Source organism: Bombus affinis, chromosome 7 (assembly GCF_024516045.1).
Source record: "Bombus affinis isolate iyBomAffi1 chromosome 7, iyBomAffi1.2, whole genome shotgun sequence".
NCBI lineage: Eukaryota > Metazoa > Arthropoda > Insecta > Hymenoptera > Apidae > Bombus > Bombus affinis.
Window position 1 is genome coordinate 3,748,279 of NC_066350.1, and position 16,634 is coordinate 3,764,912.

Sequence of the window (16,634 nt, forward strand, 5' to 3'; positions counted from 1 at the left end):
AATATAATATAACGTAATACAATATAACAATATAATGTTACTAAAGGCATCCTGGTGAACTTCGTAACTTTCTTTAACTTAGGCATCTTCCCTGATTCTCGATAACTTTACTATTTCAAAGAACAAAAGGTGAAACATACGCTCGATCCAAATTGAATCACGCTGTTTCTTAATCTACTATGATATTTAAGTTTCGCTATTTTTTGTTATTATAAAATTGCTAAAAAATCGAATTGCAAAAAAAATATGATCATCCCTATTTAAGTAATATTTAAATAATTTAAAAGTAGTCAATTATTCGAAAAATGAAAATGGAGACAAATGAAAGGGAATTCAAAGATCATAAATAGCTTCAATTCGTTTAGCTAAGATCCTGATCAGAATAATCTCCAAACACATGTTTCCTTGTAAGCCACGGGCAAAAAACAGGTTCCTTCATTCGTTTATCGTTTCGTGTTTGCCACTCAATTTCTATCCGGTTCACCAAAAATTATCATACTCGTCACAACTTTACGACATAGCTTTGTATCGAAAGTGATGCCACCAAAACACACAAGAAACACCGACATTGTCAACTATTTATCATTTCTCATACTACAGGTATCATCGATTACAGAATCGATGACGCAGACGTGAAACTCACTTATCCTCCCCTCCCATTTATTCTTGAATCCCCTAATTGTCTAACGAGGATCGATAGGTGAAAAAGGTGGGAGTTCGACGAAGGACAAGGCGGCACTCGAAGAATTACCGTACATACGATCAGTTCTCCTATCGCCGCGGTCACGGCAAACACTACTATCGCGAGATGCTCGTGCCAACGTTAAAATCGTCGTTCATCCTATTCGCCGTGCTCTCGGTCGAAGCTCTTTCAATTATGAGGAAAGAACCGCGCGGTCCCATCCAAGAAGCGCTGCAAAATGGTCTCGCGGCACAGTACAATCGAGAAAATTGCGTCTGGAGACGGGGAAACGATAGAGATTCTTGTCCCGACCCTGATGTTCGTGTTTTCCTTTATACGTTCCATCGACCAAGACGAGAACTCGACTCTAGAGAATCCGACTGGCTGCGACAGGATTATGATCCGACCAAAGAGAACGTTCTTTTGATACACGGATACGCAGGTGCATGAATATTTTATATTTGCTCAAACTCATTTCATTTGACGTGTTAAACTATGGAACGAAAAAAGTTATAGTGACATTCGTTGGAGTGACTGAATTGGAATCTATCTGTTGTTTGTTGTAACTTTACGTGTATCTAAATATTAGTAATTAGATATCAAAATGAGATTGTCATGGAAACTCGAAGAAACTTCTTTCACAGATTGAAGAGGATAAAAGAATATTTCTGATTGGATCGCTTCATGTATTTTGGTATTAGAATAAAGTTATCATGGACGTTTTTGATAGCTTTTCTTAAATTTTACATAGGAGAATATTTTCTCGTCCTGATTAGAATCTGCTTCTTATTATAATTTGATACAAGAATAAAGTAATACATAGGTGCTACTGAAACCATCTCTTAACTCCTATAATAGAAAAATATCTTAATTACATTCTACTCGTTGTCTTATCTGTAACCTGATATCAGTTATCTAGAAAAACTATTCAAAACCTATGAGAAAAAATAAAATTTTTTAAATTCTTTGTTTCTCTTTTCAGGCGGTGACGACACCCTTCCCATATCCGTCCTACGTGACGCCTACCTTCGAAACGGAAGCTACAACGTATTTCTGGTTGACTGGGGTGCTTTGTGTGCGCCACCCTGTTACCCAGCGGCTGTATCGAACCTTCGTCCAGTAGCACGTTGCCTCGCCGGCACTTTGACCACATTACGAAACCTAGGTTTACCTATCTCGAGAACAACCTGCGTGGGACACTCGTTGGGAGCGCACATCTGTGGGATCATGGCGAACTTTCTGTTGTTCAGGATGCACCGAATAATCGGTCTGGACCCAGCAAGACCTCTTCTGCGTCCTGGATATGTAAATCGTCTGGATAGTGGAGACGCAGATTTTGTCCAAGTGATTCACACAAATGCGGGATATTATGGAGAGGGTGGTCGCATGGGACACGTGGATTTCTGCGTGAACGGTGGCAAAGTGCAGCCGTACTGCGAGAACAAGCCGAATTATCAACTATGCAGCCACGTCTGGGTCGTCTGTTACATGGCGCAGAGTATCGACAACGTCGGCCAGGAATCGATGGCTGAGCCATGCTCAAGACGATGCCCTTCCGGACCAAGAATCGCTCTCAGAGCCGGTGAGTATGTGGCCATGGGCCAACATACACCGGTCGGCACTAGGGGCTCTTTTTGCTTCACCAACAAATATCCTCCCTATTGTCCTAAATATAGTAACGGACGTGGCGACGAGAGATGCTGTATACCCGAGGACAAACCTGTCACGTTTTAGTGACAAGAAAATCGTTGGAACACATAGGAAGGATAGAACATACAAGACTGTACGTAAAACGCGAAATAAGTAACGTAAAATGAAACGGAATTTTATATTAAGCAAAGAATTAATGGTAGTATTGATGATCATTAAAGAAGTAGAATTATTGTCTAATATTTTCTTATTTGTACAGAAGTTGATAAGCATACCAGTATTCTTTAGATAGTACGAAGCTGTTAACCTGTTAGACGATATAATTCTCCACTCGAATCCTCAATCTCGTAGACACAGTAATTTCTTTACTTAGAGATCTATTATCTTTTTACATGTCATTTTACCTCTCTTAAAAATAGATTATATTAAAACTAATTATTATATTGCAAAAACTAGAACCGATCTACTTAGGATTGATCCGTCTTTATTAACTTTAAATTCCATGATCATAGAAAATTCTGGTTAAGAAATAATCCGATCAGTAGGTCAAAAAAAAGCTTCGCATAAAATTTTTTAATCTGTTTTTATTCAACAAACTAAATGAAAAGATAGGGAATTGCATTATAAACATCGAGTTCAGTTACAAGAAACAACATTCCACACGGCAAACCTTGTATGTAGTATTTTTAAAGAAATGGAAAGTGGTTGAACCACATATGCAAGTATATGGTGTAAAACATGTCGATTGCCTTAAATTAATTCATATCGCAGGGCAAGTGTAAATGGTGTCTAAATCGTACAGGTACCACGTTATTTAATCGATGAAGCATACAGGTGTTTGAGGACAAGTAGATCTTCGTACGGTATCGCGACGCGTGTAGTCCGATTCCGGAATGTGATTGCGTATTCAAACGCGGTACGTACCGTCCGGAAAAATCTTGCGTCCGTGATCTACCGACCTATCAATCCCGTTAACCGCTCCACTGAACCTCTATAAATGTATTCATGACAATGTCCAGCGAACGGACAACCGTCTTTTTTTCGATCTGTCCTCGCGGAACGCCGGTATGCAATCGCTTGTTCCGATGATTTGCACGTTCGAGCAACGATCAGTCGTTTCACAGCGAAAAGTTACGTTCCATTTTATTTAATACTTTAAGTACAATAGTGGAAGGGATGTGGTAGTTTCTTAAAGATATTTGTAAATCTAATTAGGAAACAAATATTTCGTTATTCGAAGATTAAGATATCTTTATTTTCTTACTACTTAGTTTTAAATCATTATTTTAAAAATTCGGATATTTGTGTTGGAATTTCGAATATAGATTTAGTTAAACTAAAGAGCCAGGTGGAAAGAATATTTATTCAAGATTTTGTCATTTACATATTTCGCCTAGATCTTCAATTAAAAAACTGAAGTGTGAAATTGAAGATTTCATTGATCGGATCAAATGGAAGAAGAGAAAAAATATGATGTTTAAATCAAATGGATATTATAACAAAGTACAACTAAATCAGCACACGTATATAATGTTTCTTCGTAGGAAATCAATGTTAGAATAATTCACACTGAACGATATTGTATAATATGTAATATAACATACGTATATAAGAAGTAAATAAAAAAAGCAGGACCAAACATTTCCCTATTCTTCCACAAATCAGTTGCCATAAGAAAACATATCTACTTGAAACTGCGTATTGTAACATACTATATCGTTAGAAAACTTAAGAAATCTGCTGATTTTGTGCTTCTAAACACCGACTTTTGGTCTTCTTTCCGTCATCGCAATGGCTAAATGCTTGACATTCTCACGATTCGACCAATGCACAAGAGCCTGTTGGAGTCTTTATACAATGCACAAGCAATTTCGCTGGGAAACTCGAAAGAAAAAAGGGCGCATTAAGAGGAGACGTATCGTGGTACGGAAGCTCGACAAATCCAGACATCGTCGAGTAGCCGACGAACCGGCGACTTGCTGGTACAAAAGTGTTTCGGGAGACATCGATACCAGAAGATGCCGGGATCCTTGGAAAGGCGACACGTAGGCGCGACACGATTCTCGACAATAAGAACTCATGTCTCTACAGATACTTCCTCTTGAGAATAGCGGTTTCCCCGAGATTTGCCTAATCGGCTATCAAGATGTCTTTCTATCCAGAAACTTCCGTGTCTGGTCACATCAAAGAATATTGTCTTTTACAAGGCCATCTTGTTTTACACGAAATGTTCAATTTAATTCTATGAATTGTAAATAAGCATTTTCTTCTTTTTTTCCGCGGAAGTGCACGAAAGAGCTACAATATATTTGAAATAAAAATTTAATCAAATACGATAGAATATTTATTAAAGTAATTTTCACTTACAAAATAGTTGGCCGTAATTGGTTATTATATTATTGTTGATGAAGTATTCTGTTTGAGATCGTAATAATTTTTAAAAGTTAGGAAAATAAACGTAGGATAAAGAACGAATAATAAGGAAAGGTAACATCTTGTGTAAATGGCAATTTATTATAGCTATAAGTTGCATGCACAGTAAAAAAAATCATTGATCAACCTTAAACTATGTATCTTAAGTAACGACATTATTGACAAAAATATTTTGGTATTTCAACGCTCGCAGTGTACAAAATTTATAGATAAAATTACATAATATACACGGATTTGGTTAATTAACAATTACATATATAAATATAGCATTTGTAATACTAGCAAACTTCATTTGCCCCTCGCATTTGGAGCATATTAAGGAACCATGTATATCTTTTATATCTTATAGTAATTGTATTTTGTAAGGCACTAGATTGTACTTATTTACAATAGCGCGATGTTCACGATGTTAGGCACCTACTTCTAGCACTTAACCTTATTCGAAAAGCGTAGATCTTGAATTATATTGATGTTCGAAAAAATTCATCTAATTTTGTGTTGTAAAGACTGCCTTGTTTGTTTATTCTTTATAAAAAAAATTCATTTAATCGATGTATCACAAGCACAAGGAAATCTTTAGCGTCAAAAATTTATTTAAAATATCTTTGGTCCTTTATCAACAATTTAACGAGAATATACAAATAAATGGAAATTTAAGTATACCTTGCTATTTACATCTCAGAAAGACATTATAATTTTTTTAGCAATCTATACTTCTATCAGAAATGTAGATCTTTTTTATATCTTCAAGGAATTCCAAATTCCGATCTGATATTATACCTAATGAAATTACACAAGTTGGAATTTTCCTTTCCATATTGGAGTTTTCTTTCTACATTTAACAAAATCTTTGGTTCATCCGTCCATGCTTCGAATGGATAATCCTTTATCATTTTGTTTCACACAACCGAAAAATTATTCTACGCACCGAACAAATCAGTAATCTCTTTCCTAATGATATTTCGAAAATTGCTCCATCGATTGATAGGGCAATTTCGCAAAATCTGAATGCAACGCCAAAGATGGGTAAAACAGTCGAAGATAATACGCGGAGAAATTTAAATCGTTGAGTCCAGGCGACGAACACAAGGACGACGTGGTTACCATAGAAGATGAGTATTGCGGAGAAGAATCGACCCATGGTCTGTGTAATCTTGGCTGTGTATCGCGATCGGCATTTCTAAGTGGTGAATTTCGATGAATAGTTGGGGGAAGAGGTGGACTTATTCCTCCGCAGCTACTAACACCGCTATCATCTAAACTTCCTGTTTCACTGGAGGCTGTTTTTGGTCTCTGATTGGCGATATCCGGATGATTCGATGGTTTATTTGATTCTGATTCTAAAGACATATTCTCATCATCGTCATCCAGGCGGTTCAATCTTTCTGCCTCCGACTGGAATTTCCTCTTGCAACGTGATTGACCACAGTCTCGAAATCCTTTCGCGAAGGGATTGTTGTTGATCTTTAGTTTTGTGATGTTCTCGTTCTAAAAACAGAAAGGTACAAAAAGGTTTCTAGAAAAATTACATTAGATTGACATATATATGTATATGTATATATATGTATACGATTTTATGTAAAATTATTGAAACTACTGTGTATTGGAATTATAAATAAGTTTATATGAATATTTTACTTGATAGGCGGTTACAGCGATGAACTGTGTTTCATTGAACTTGAACGCTGATGCTGGATGAGAGTATAGATCGCTCAATCTAGTTGCGTCATCGGAACGAATTATCCATATCCGCGGAATATACTTATGCATGGATGTCAGAACAACCTGAAAACAAGAATATACTTACTCAACAAATTGTGCTTCAATTGTTTAAAAATCTGGCAACATAGAAATGATATTGTATTGTTTATTAATTCAAAATAAATGACACATCGTTTATTCGATACACTCGATACATTCTGCGATTATTGTATAGCAAGAACAACGCAAACGCTAGTGGAGATTCCCACTTTTTTTGTCGTAAAGAAGAAGGGATTCCCTTCATTCGACCAGTTTACAGCGGAGAGAATTTTATTAAATTCGTAATTAGTTTGAAGAATCGGCTAAAAGGGCGCCGCTTCGACGAGATAAGTTGGCGCCTTGCTAAGGATGCCGACGACGGTGGGGACAGACGCGATTCTTGAAAACCAGACTGGCCCTTCAACCTTCTCGGAATCACACACACTCGACCTATCCATGAACCACAAAGCTGCATAATAGCACTTCGATTACTCTAGCGTTACTTCATTGTATCCCCCTAACTCTATTATCATAGCTCTTTCGTTTCTTAATTTCCAAGCTACACCGATCACTGGATTTAACCTATTCACCTTCTTCCAATACAAAATTCTTTGCAACGAAGCAAAGTTTAAAATAATTTTAACAAAATAAAATATCTCCATGCTGCATACAGAGTATCAAATACACAAAGCGAAACGACACAAAAATGTTAATGAATTCATGACGGAATCTTGAAAAACTAGCCGTTCGTCAAAGAAAGTCCGCGTGCAAGAGAAACCTCTTCGTTTTAATAATCGCTCCTCAGGTATTGAAAGCGATGCAGATCCGCAGAAATAATTTCTGGGATATTGGTGAAAAATTGAAAGAAATGACAAGGGGCGCCATGGATGTGCCAGCTGCCAAGATTCGTTCTGTTCAGGCATAAACAAACCCTCTCGGCGAGAGAAAGGGAAGTATATCGATTACAGGGTGTCGTGGAGCGTGTTAATCTTCGTTCTTCACGGACAACGACAGAAACCAACGTACCCGGCACCGTTTTGAGTAGCTTAAATCTCTAGAAGGTAAGTGTATGCAACGTCTTCCTTTTTCCCTTCGAGATTCTAATCCCGATCCTGGCTTCCGTGCGGAAACTAGTCAGGAACCTAGTTTGATCATCTTACCTGGTTAACAGAGACCCCTGTTATTTAGCTGACCTAATGCATTAGGAAAGGGATATAATTTGACTCAGGCCGAAGAAGAAAAAGATGGACGATGTACATTTAACTGCATGTAGATCTGTAGAATGTTAATATTTTGTATCGATAGACAGATTTGACAGAGTAAACGAAGTGAGAATAAAAAGAGAAGTCGATAAATTTGAAATATTTGAAGTGCAAGTATTAGCAATAAAATATCGCAACGGAAAAGATAACTGAGGAAAGATATATGATAGAATAATATTAATATATTTCTCCTTTTGTTCTTTATAAATACATATAAAGGATAGCAGAAATATTATCGCGTGTTATTAAACAGAAATAAATATCGAAAGAACGATCCGTGGACAAAAAGTTAGGAGCTAATTGACGGTAAACGAAGTATGCTCGGAATTCTTTAACTAGAGGTTGCCTTTTTTTCCAGTGGGCCCTAATCGGAAGTGAAACGAGTAGCTAAGAGGGTGGATCCGTGTGTGGCGACCTCCCGCATGCGGTTCGAGCAACGAGGCAAGCCGTAGGCAAAAGTCGAAACCAGAGACACGGAAAGAAAGAAAAAGAAGAAACATTTAAGGACACGCTGGCCTGTCCAAACACGGGACATCTAGATAAATGGAATGCCGCTACCATTCGGTTTCCTTTCCCGGACTTCCGTCAAGCCTTTTCTCAAAAGACATTCTTTTTATTCAAAAAGCAAAGAGTCGGAGAATACATCAACACATCCAATAATTAATTTCTCTGACTTCTAGTCAACAAATATTTTTGAAATCAATTACATAATGAATGAATTCATATTCATTTCTCGTAAGTATGTAGATACTACTTAAAGTTTCGTTTAATTATAATAAATTGTTATAATTAATAGATAAAAATGGTACTCACATTATTTCTGGGATCAACAGCATTGTTAGTCAGCTTTAGTTTGTCGAACTTAAGCGAATGCTGCATCCAGTGCGTACCGGTTGCCGGACTATCCGGATGCAAGTAAATTCTTCGATCGATTCGTGGTTGAGGTTCGGCTGGACCAGCCGACGTCCATCCTCTTGCATTCCCACAAGTTTTCTCCAATCCGCCACCGCTGCCGACGTACTTGTGCCGACGATCGGACGCCGGCTCCACTTCGAGAAGAACGCAATAACGAGCACGAGGCTCTAATCCCGTAATTGTCAACTGAATCGACGGAAACATTCGCCTGTAACGAAACCACAAAGGATTCGCTTTAATAATTTTGTCTAACGAATTTGGATTTCTCAAAAAATTATCGTTCATTAAAATGACTATTAAACCTTTGCACTCGAGGGCTTTTTCGGCCGGGCGTAGCAGCTACTCCGGATGATTTAGCATATACATGACGCGTGTCTTACAGCTAGTGTAAAATAATTTCATATACAAATTAACTTACAAAAATATTATATTCTAATAATTTATCTATATTTACATCTTTGAAAATATGATTTTGTAATATTAATTTCTGTATTTTTTGTATGATAACTTATAAATCATTCAGCAAGATGCATTCTTAATATAATTAATCTCATTTTTCAACAGTTCAAAATCAAGTTCATCTTCATTTGAGCTAATTTCATTTCCGAAAACCACTTTTTTAAGGTTTCTAAACTATAATACTTTTGGCATGATCATCGAATCCGAACTAACGTTGGAGACGTTGTTTCAATACCATAGTTGAACCATAGTTTCGGGGGGATATGGGATTAAATATTTTATCTCCATTTTAAAATCTAACACTTTACACTTCCTAATAAAGAAGAGCTAAGGAACCAATTTACGAATCAGTATTGCACTCTCATCAATTGGAGATGTCGAAATCTAGCATAAACAGGGACTATCGCCTCTCGCTCGCCACTGGAGTTGCAGCACGGAATGCCGTGATGACTAAAAGTCGCCTCTCGAGTGCAAAGGGTTAAGAATTAGAATGACGAAGGATTATTAATTAAACGTAAATAGGTGTATAAATCTAACTTATTATCAACCTAAATAACCCACGTCATGACATTGTCACTCAAAAAGCACATTAAGATTCACTCACATTTCGGACATCGCCTAAATGAACTCCAAATAAAAGACCAAGACTTCGAACTAAATAATAGCCGTGAAGTTGTTTCATCGGCACTATAAGTGCTTTGGGAGGCATGGAGTTTAACTTTTCAACGTTGTTCACGATAAGCTTTTTGCACACAGGTAACATAAGTAAACCACAGGAGAACGAAGGGACAGAATATTCTCGGTCATTAACGTGCCGACGACGAATGGGCGTCGCCGAACCAACGACTCGAACTGCTGTTACTTCCTGCGACTTTTTAAAACATCACGACCACTATCTTTCGATCCCAACTGCAAATTTTCTCCCTCGTGTAAACATTTCAAACTCGCGGATAATCCCATGAGTAAACCACCGAAACTCAATCTGCGGTGATTTGGGCCGCTTGCATACCTAATTGCAGTTTTTGAGCCGTTCCTTTGTTCGCACATTTCTTTTATTCGCTTCTACCGAACTTTATGATTGTATGATTTTATATTATGAACATATATATTATGAATATATTTATATTATAATTATTTCTCTTCCATTTTCTCTACAAAATTATCAAAAAAATTTAACAATTTTTTAACTATCTTTGGCAGTCAATATTGCGCAGGTGAACAAAAGTATATTAAACTTGTGAAAGGTTCATTTTAACCTTCGATTACAATGGTACTTCATTGTTTAGTACTTCAAAGTTAAAGCTACGGGAGATACGTATCTGAACTAATGGACGCAATTAGTAGTGGGAAATTCAACTTGTACCCATTTTCGAAATTACTACTTAATCCGTTACATTTGTGACATATTGAAGGCTTAAAAGAGAGATCGTATAAAAACGTATAGCGAGCAATACAAAACTATAAATGCATAGTTATAATAAGGGAATCTCAATGAATTATCTCACTGGTATTTTCAATTTTCTATCACCAAATCTATTATTATTATTAAACAATTATTCGTCGATTGATTTCAAGTTGAAATGATATATTCTCAAGATCGACGCCATGCTCAGTGTCGTTGAATCCACTAAAAGTGGCGCCCTTATAAGTGGAGGATTACACCGTCGCGACGTCTGCTGGAATACCCGTGCGCCAATGATTCGAACGTCTGGTCCTTTTAAAAAGCCTCTCGACATTATCGAACAACCAGATAATGCTGTTAATAGCGCGATACAACAACGAGTGCAGAACGGTAGCACGCGCCCCGCTTTTCTTTCATCTCGTAGATTAGATGAATCGAAAGTCACGTGGTACAATTTGAACTTCGTTAGGCTTTATAGCCGAACGGCAGCTCGAATTATAAATATACCTTCACCTACGTTATTGATTCAGTTTCTTTAAATCGCGCAACATTGATAAAAATATGAGAAGGACTTTAAAAAATATTAGCAGATTTCTTTCATTCACTTAATATTGTATTATAAGCATGCTTTGGTTATTTTATATACATTTTTAAATTTCATAGATTTAAATACATAAAATACTCAAAGGATAGTATTCGCTACAACGTTCAGTGGGACAAACAAATCTCTACTGAACTCCTATTCTTTAATTCAGAAAAATGTAAAGATTCACGATGTCCTACTTAGAAATTGGCACGAATTTTCCAAAAAATTCAATATACTTTTTCTCAAGATCATACATAAGACGTTTCTTTAGCATTAATTTCGGTCAGCTTTTCTTCTAACCCCGGCAACTACCATAAACTCGTAAGCCCATAAAGATACTCGTAGCGGATCAGTAACAGGCGAATTACGGCAAAACGTGAAATTAATTATCTCCGCTTTAGAAGAGCAGACCCTTGTTGCAAGGGAAAAGGAGAAGGATAGGAAGAAGTAGAGAAAACGAGCCGAACTTCGGGATTACTTCTGGAACGCACGTTTTCTCCGTGAACCTATTCATCGGTTTTGACGCAAGGACGCTAACAGCAAGAGGCCAAGGTGGTAGTCAGAAGAAGAGGAGGATAACCGATCGTGGAGAACAAAACGAATCGAAGACGCTAGAAGGGAACGAGGAGAACAAACGAGTCGATCGTGTCACGGAATACTGATTGGTGCATACGAGGCCTGTAACGGAGTGCACGTGGTTGGCACGTGGTGTTCTCGCTAAGCAAGAATCGTAGCTGGGGACCGGAAGGCACGGATATGAGGACGGACAAACACCTTTGTAACTATTGTAAAATCCCGACCGCCCACGGATCGTCTTGTGACCAGTCATTTCTTTTATTTTGTTTATCCATGGAGTACTACTTTTTGCGATAGAGGACAGAATCGAAAATACGAATTTTTAAACAACATCCCTGCTTCGATTAGCGCAAGATATTTTTATTCGTCATGGAGGATGTACAATAAAACTTCATTTATTTGAGCCTGTCGAGGAACAAAAATTGATGATCACTAATTTTTCTTATTGTAGAACTCGAATAGTTCAAATTAAAATTCGGATAAGAATTCATATTCATAAATGTTGTTTCAAAATTGGAAATTTGAATCCGTTACACTTCTAGAGGATTAATAGTTGGTCCATACAAAGTTGCAATAGGATAGACGGAAAAATTGGTTACGGAATTTTAATAAAAAAAATTTCTCCAAATAATCTTCGACGTCAAAGTTATTCGTTAAAACTTTAAAATGAATTTCGTACGCATACACAAGCCGAGAAAAGTTTATTTGCATTTCGTAACATATAGGTATTCCAGATGACCGAATGTTACGAAATATTTGAAGAATCTTGTCGCATTCACATCACGTTGGCGTTTCCCTCCCCTTTTATTTCCACGTTCACGAAACGAAGCCATCTGGCTGACATCAGCGAAATATCTAGCGCGAGAGACAACGCAATATTCCTAGTAATCTTATCATAGATACGCCTGAGTATCTGAAAAGGAGTGACTGGTAGCTCGATCATTTCCGCCATAGAACGGCCGGAAATGTGATTCGTCCTACATCCGTCCGGTTTATACGACTTTTCTCGCAAAATCTACCTTCGTAGAACGATTCGGAGATCGGTGTCATTGATAAACATGGACACGTCATCACAATCTTACTTTTACAACCTTTCCTGACTACCTTCCGTGAAACTAATCGGTCTGTCGTCGCTTAGAAGCGTTCTTCCTTAAAAGCGTCCACTTCCGATATTCCGATATTCCGTCCTATTCTAACCGATACTATGCGTATAGTACGAGAACTGCATTCGAACAATTTGACTCATCGTAAAAACTTTGAGATCTTATCAAGATTGAATCTGATGAAATCTCAAAGTATAAAAATCTAGATTTTTAATTTCAAACAAGTTTTTATCCATATAATACTGCATATTTTTTTTATTAGTGCGTAATAGTCTTTTTATCTCTCGACAAAGCAGACAAAAGAAAAATCAAGTGTGAATCATAGACGGAAAGTTGAAATAAAAGCATTTTTAAGTCCCTAAACAGCATACGGCTTACAAAGTGAAGTAAAATCCAACAAGAAAATGTTTGTTAGTAAATGGAAACTGTGATGACTATGGAAACAATCGGAGGATAGGTCACATTTTTTTCAGGTGGAGACGGTAAAGGTTTCGACAGCGACGGAAGGTGTGGTCACATGGCGCCTGACGGGCCATTTCAACCCCAATGGAATCCAAGGTAAAAAGTTTCAGTAATATATGTCAAGAAAAGAAAAAAATGTTGTTATATCCTCATTTCCACTTTCGAATAATTATTAATTTTTACCATATTTATACCAATATTTGGTACGCTAATATTAAATTATTAAACGTATAATTATTGAAAATCATAGTCTGTACACTCACCGGCCTCCCTTCGTAATCACCATCTCTGTGGTTTCGGCGTGGAATTGCTGCCACAATTGCCGATTTTGCAATTCAATCTTCACTTCCGAAGGCAGAGGAGGTCCTCCACCTAAACACGGTAACGTCCACATGTTTGGATTCGGTATATCCTCTAAAAGACATCCAAATAAAGCTTTTATTAATTTATTGAATTCAGTCTGGATTTATCAATCTTCTCAAATCTTGATTTCCCTTTCCATTTTCTCAACCCTCGTTTCCTAAATAAATCATATTGAACTCTCGGTACATTTTTCATAACGTATATCTATGAGTATCTTCATAATTCAGACATCGTCGATCAAAAATAAAATTAACAACAAACTCAAACTACCTCTACTGTAAATCGGCAAGAATCGGGTCCTTCAAGGTTCGTCGGCTTTCTCAACCAGAATTCCCATGAATCTACGGGACCATGACTCTCGTAAGAGACAAAAAAAAAAACAAATAACCAAAGCAACGTTATTACGGACAGACCAAAAGAAGGACGATATTTTCGTAGTGAAAAACGCGAAACGAACCGTTCACGCAAAAAGAAGGGGCGGTAAGGAACAAAAAAAAAAAGGGAAAACAGTAGAATCTTCAACAAAATCATTATCCTTGCAATCTTGTCCACCTAGATACTGGACTAGTGAGAGAGGGACAAGAAATTGCGCGGATGAGGTAACTCGAATGGCAGGAAGAACACCTTTTCCAAGTGGATCTATAGAAGCGTCGCCGCTTGGCCGCATGAGCGATTCACCCTGCACTTGTCTCGCGGTTCTGCGGTCGAGGCATTAGACCCGGCCAGGATAATTGCGGGCATCGGCTCATCTTCTTTCTCTTCCTACCGAGAGGACATCGGTACCGAGCCGTTGTATAGCACAGATAACGATTGTTCGCTCGACCGAAAGTCGGCGCCTTTCATCTTGGCCCCTAGAGGAACTCCCGCGGATCTATGTCGCCTCCGCGGATAACTTGACGCATATTATACACACCCTCTTCGCACAAGGTATTCGTCCCCATTTCTCGACACGTGAGAAACAACGAAATTGAAAAATTCGCTATTATATACGAAGGTGAACGATGGAAATCGAGATGTTTAAGCGGTTCGCGACTGCATTCCGCGCGACTTTAATTGGATGAATTGGAGAGATTGACATAGGAGGTCGGTCTCGAGATTGGATGGGGGCAAGAGAAAGAATTTTTTGAATTTACGGTTAGAATTACTTCTGACGTCGGAATTGATTTTTGGTCGTTAGTATTGTTATGAGAATGTCCGTAGACATTAATGTGTGGAATGAATATCTTTTTTATTTATACTGGTTAGAACATCGACGTTAAAATAAGATTTCGACGATAACATAAATGGAGAGACTTTTCGGGGAATGATTAACGAAAATATCAGAAATAATCGGTCAAAAATGACAACCAGAATTTGTTGGCTTTACATACGACTCATAAAAGTTAGAAAAAAATCAAACAAGATATACAAACATTACAATACAAATAGGATTGTGAGATAATACTCTTTTTACAATTCGAGATCGAACGGTACTGAAGATTACATTCTTAAAAAGTACAGTGATAAAAGTTTAATCAGCCTCAAAGAAGTACATACATAACTACTACATAATAAAGATTCGATCAACATCAAATGTCAAATTTTAATACGAAATTTCTAATATCGAAGCAAAATTGACACAATTCATACAGTTAGAAATATCTATATCAACCTGCATTTGTCGCAACATAAAATTATGAAAATAAAAATATTTTCGCTAACCTGGTCTATGTCGTCGAAGAGCTAGCTGCTGTTGACGGAAGAGCATCTGTTGATGTTGTATCAGTTGTAGCTGCAATTCCATTGGCATAGTTATCATCGAATTCATTTTTCGATCGATGAACGTATATCATTTAACCGCACGATGTCACCAAAACACAACAACTCGTACAAATATCTATTTAAGCCAAGTCCTCCGCATTGAAGCTTAGCGACGACTGAAGATGCGTTTCGGAATTGCACACGACTCCGTTGCAGCAATCCATCACTGCATTCGACGGTTCTCTCTGCCATTGGTCGCTGCTCTTTTCCCACCATAAGTGTGCCGCGCCCACGCTGTTCCCATTGGTCGATGCAATTCCAACTTGGCTACAACTTGGCTGCGAAACATATCTATACATATACAACCACAATACAATCGTGTGTTAGATTAGTAAATCGAAATGAACGTCAAATGTAACGTACACAAAATGAGATTTAATATAGAGAATTGTACAAAAATTAATTTTCAAAGTGAGGGTTTAGAATCATAAAACAAAAAAATATCTAAACTTACTTAAATTAAAATTTCTCTCGTGTAGATGTTCCCATATGAATCTTTTTCACTGTTTGATTGAACTACTTGAAATATATTGTCCTTTTTGAAATGTAGATCCGATCCTTTTTTATCTATTAAGTTATACGAATGCCAAAATGATCAATTTCATATTCAATAAAATTTCATAATTTTAGTAGCAGGATATAATTAATGTTTAATCATTCTAGATGTTTATATCCAATGTAGATCAGTTTGGCTTCTATTGTGTGACTCGATTAATCTACATAGATATATCGGCGTATTAACTGTACAATAAGTAATGAACAAATAACACAAAAATTTCCTTCCTTGTTACTCAAGTCCATCATCGAAGAAAGGTTTTCTCATTTTACGATAAAAAAAAATAAATGTAATCAATCGATTCTGTTCAGGAAGCATTTAAGATTCCCGAGAGAAAAAAATCATACGGCATGCGCGAGTCCGCGTGAGATCGCGCGTCGGATTTACGCGGTCGATCGGCGCATTTGAAACTTCCGAGTGAATCGCTGTGTTAGCACACGATCGCATTAAGGAACGATGCACGCCCGAGTCGTTAGGTACAAGAGAACGGAGGAATCGTCACCATAAATTACGGAATCCGGGCGAGCAGACGGCCGTTAATAGTTTGTTCTCGAGTCTCGGCGACGAGACGTAGTGAGAAGATAAAATCAAGAATCCGTCCGCGGTGCGTCGGCGGTCAAAGAGGAACGGAACGAAACGGAGAGC

General features: G+C 37.5%; 3 protein-coding genes across 4 annotated transcripts in view; 2 read left to right on the top strand and 1 right to left on the bottom strand.

Moving 5' to 3' along the window:
* Nucleotides 1-16,634, top strand: part of LOC126918495 (40S ribosomal protein S27) — a 374,817-nt gene that overhangs the window by 334,645 nt on the left and 23,538 nt on the right. The window lies entirely within an intron of this gene.
* On the top strand, nt 509-5,425 carry LOC126918489 (phospholipase A1). Of its 2 annotated transcripts, XM_050726428.1 has the most exons (3): nt 509-1,124; nt 1,665-2,264; nt 2,359-5,425. In XM_050726428.1, the coding sequence occupies exons 1-3, from the start codon at nt 809-811 to the stop codon at nt 2,487-2,489; spliced, it is 1,047 nt and encodes a 348-aa protein (XP_050582385.1). In that variant the 5' UTR covers nt 509-808; the 3' UTR covers nt 2,490-5,425. The 2 variants fall into 2 exon arrangements, with proteins under 2 accessions (XP_050582385.1, XP_050582384.1); XM_050726427.1 differs by having other exon boundaries at nt 510-1,124; nt 1,665-5,425.
* Nucleotides 4,828-15,787, bottom strand: LOC126918487 (T-box protein 2-like). The gene is made up of 5 exons (XM_050726422.1): nt 15,335-15,787; nt 13,534-13,684; nt 8,581-8,890; nt 6,404-6,550; nt 4,828-6,253 (listed from the first exon to the last, which is right to left on the bottom strand). The coding sequence occupies exons 1-5, from the start codon at nt 15,438-15,440 to the stop codon at nt 5,717-5,719; spliced, it is 1,251 nt and encodes a 416-aa protein (XP_050582379.1). The 5' UTR covers nt 15,441-15,787; the 3' UTR covers nt 4,828-5,716.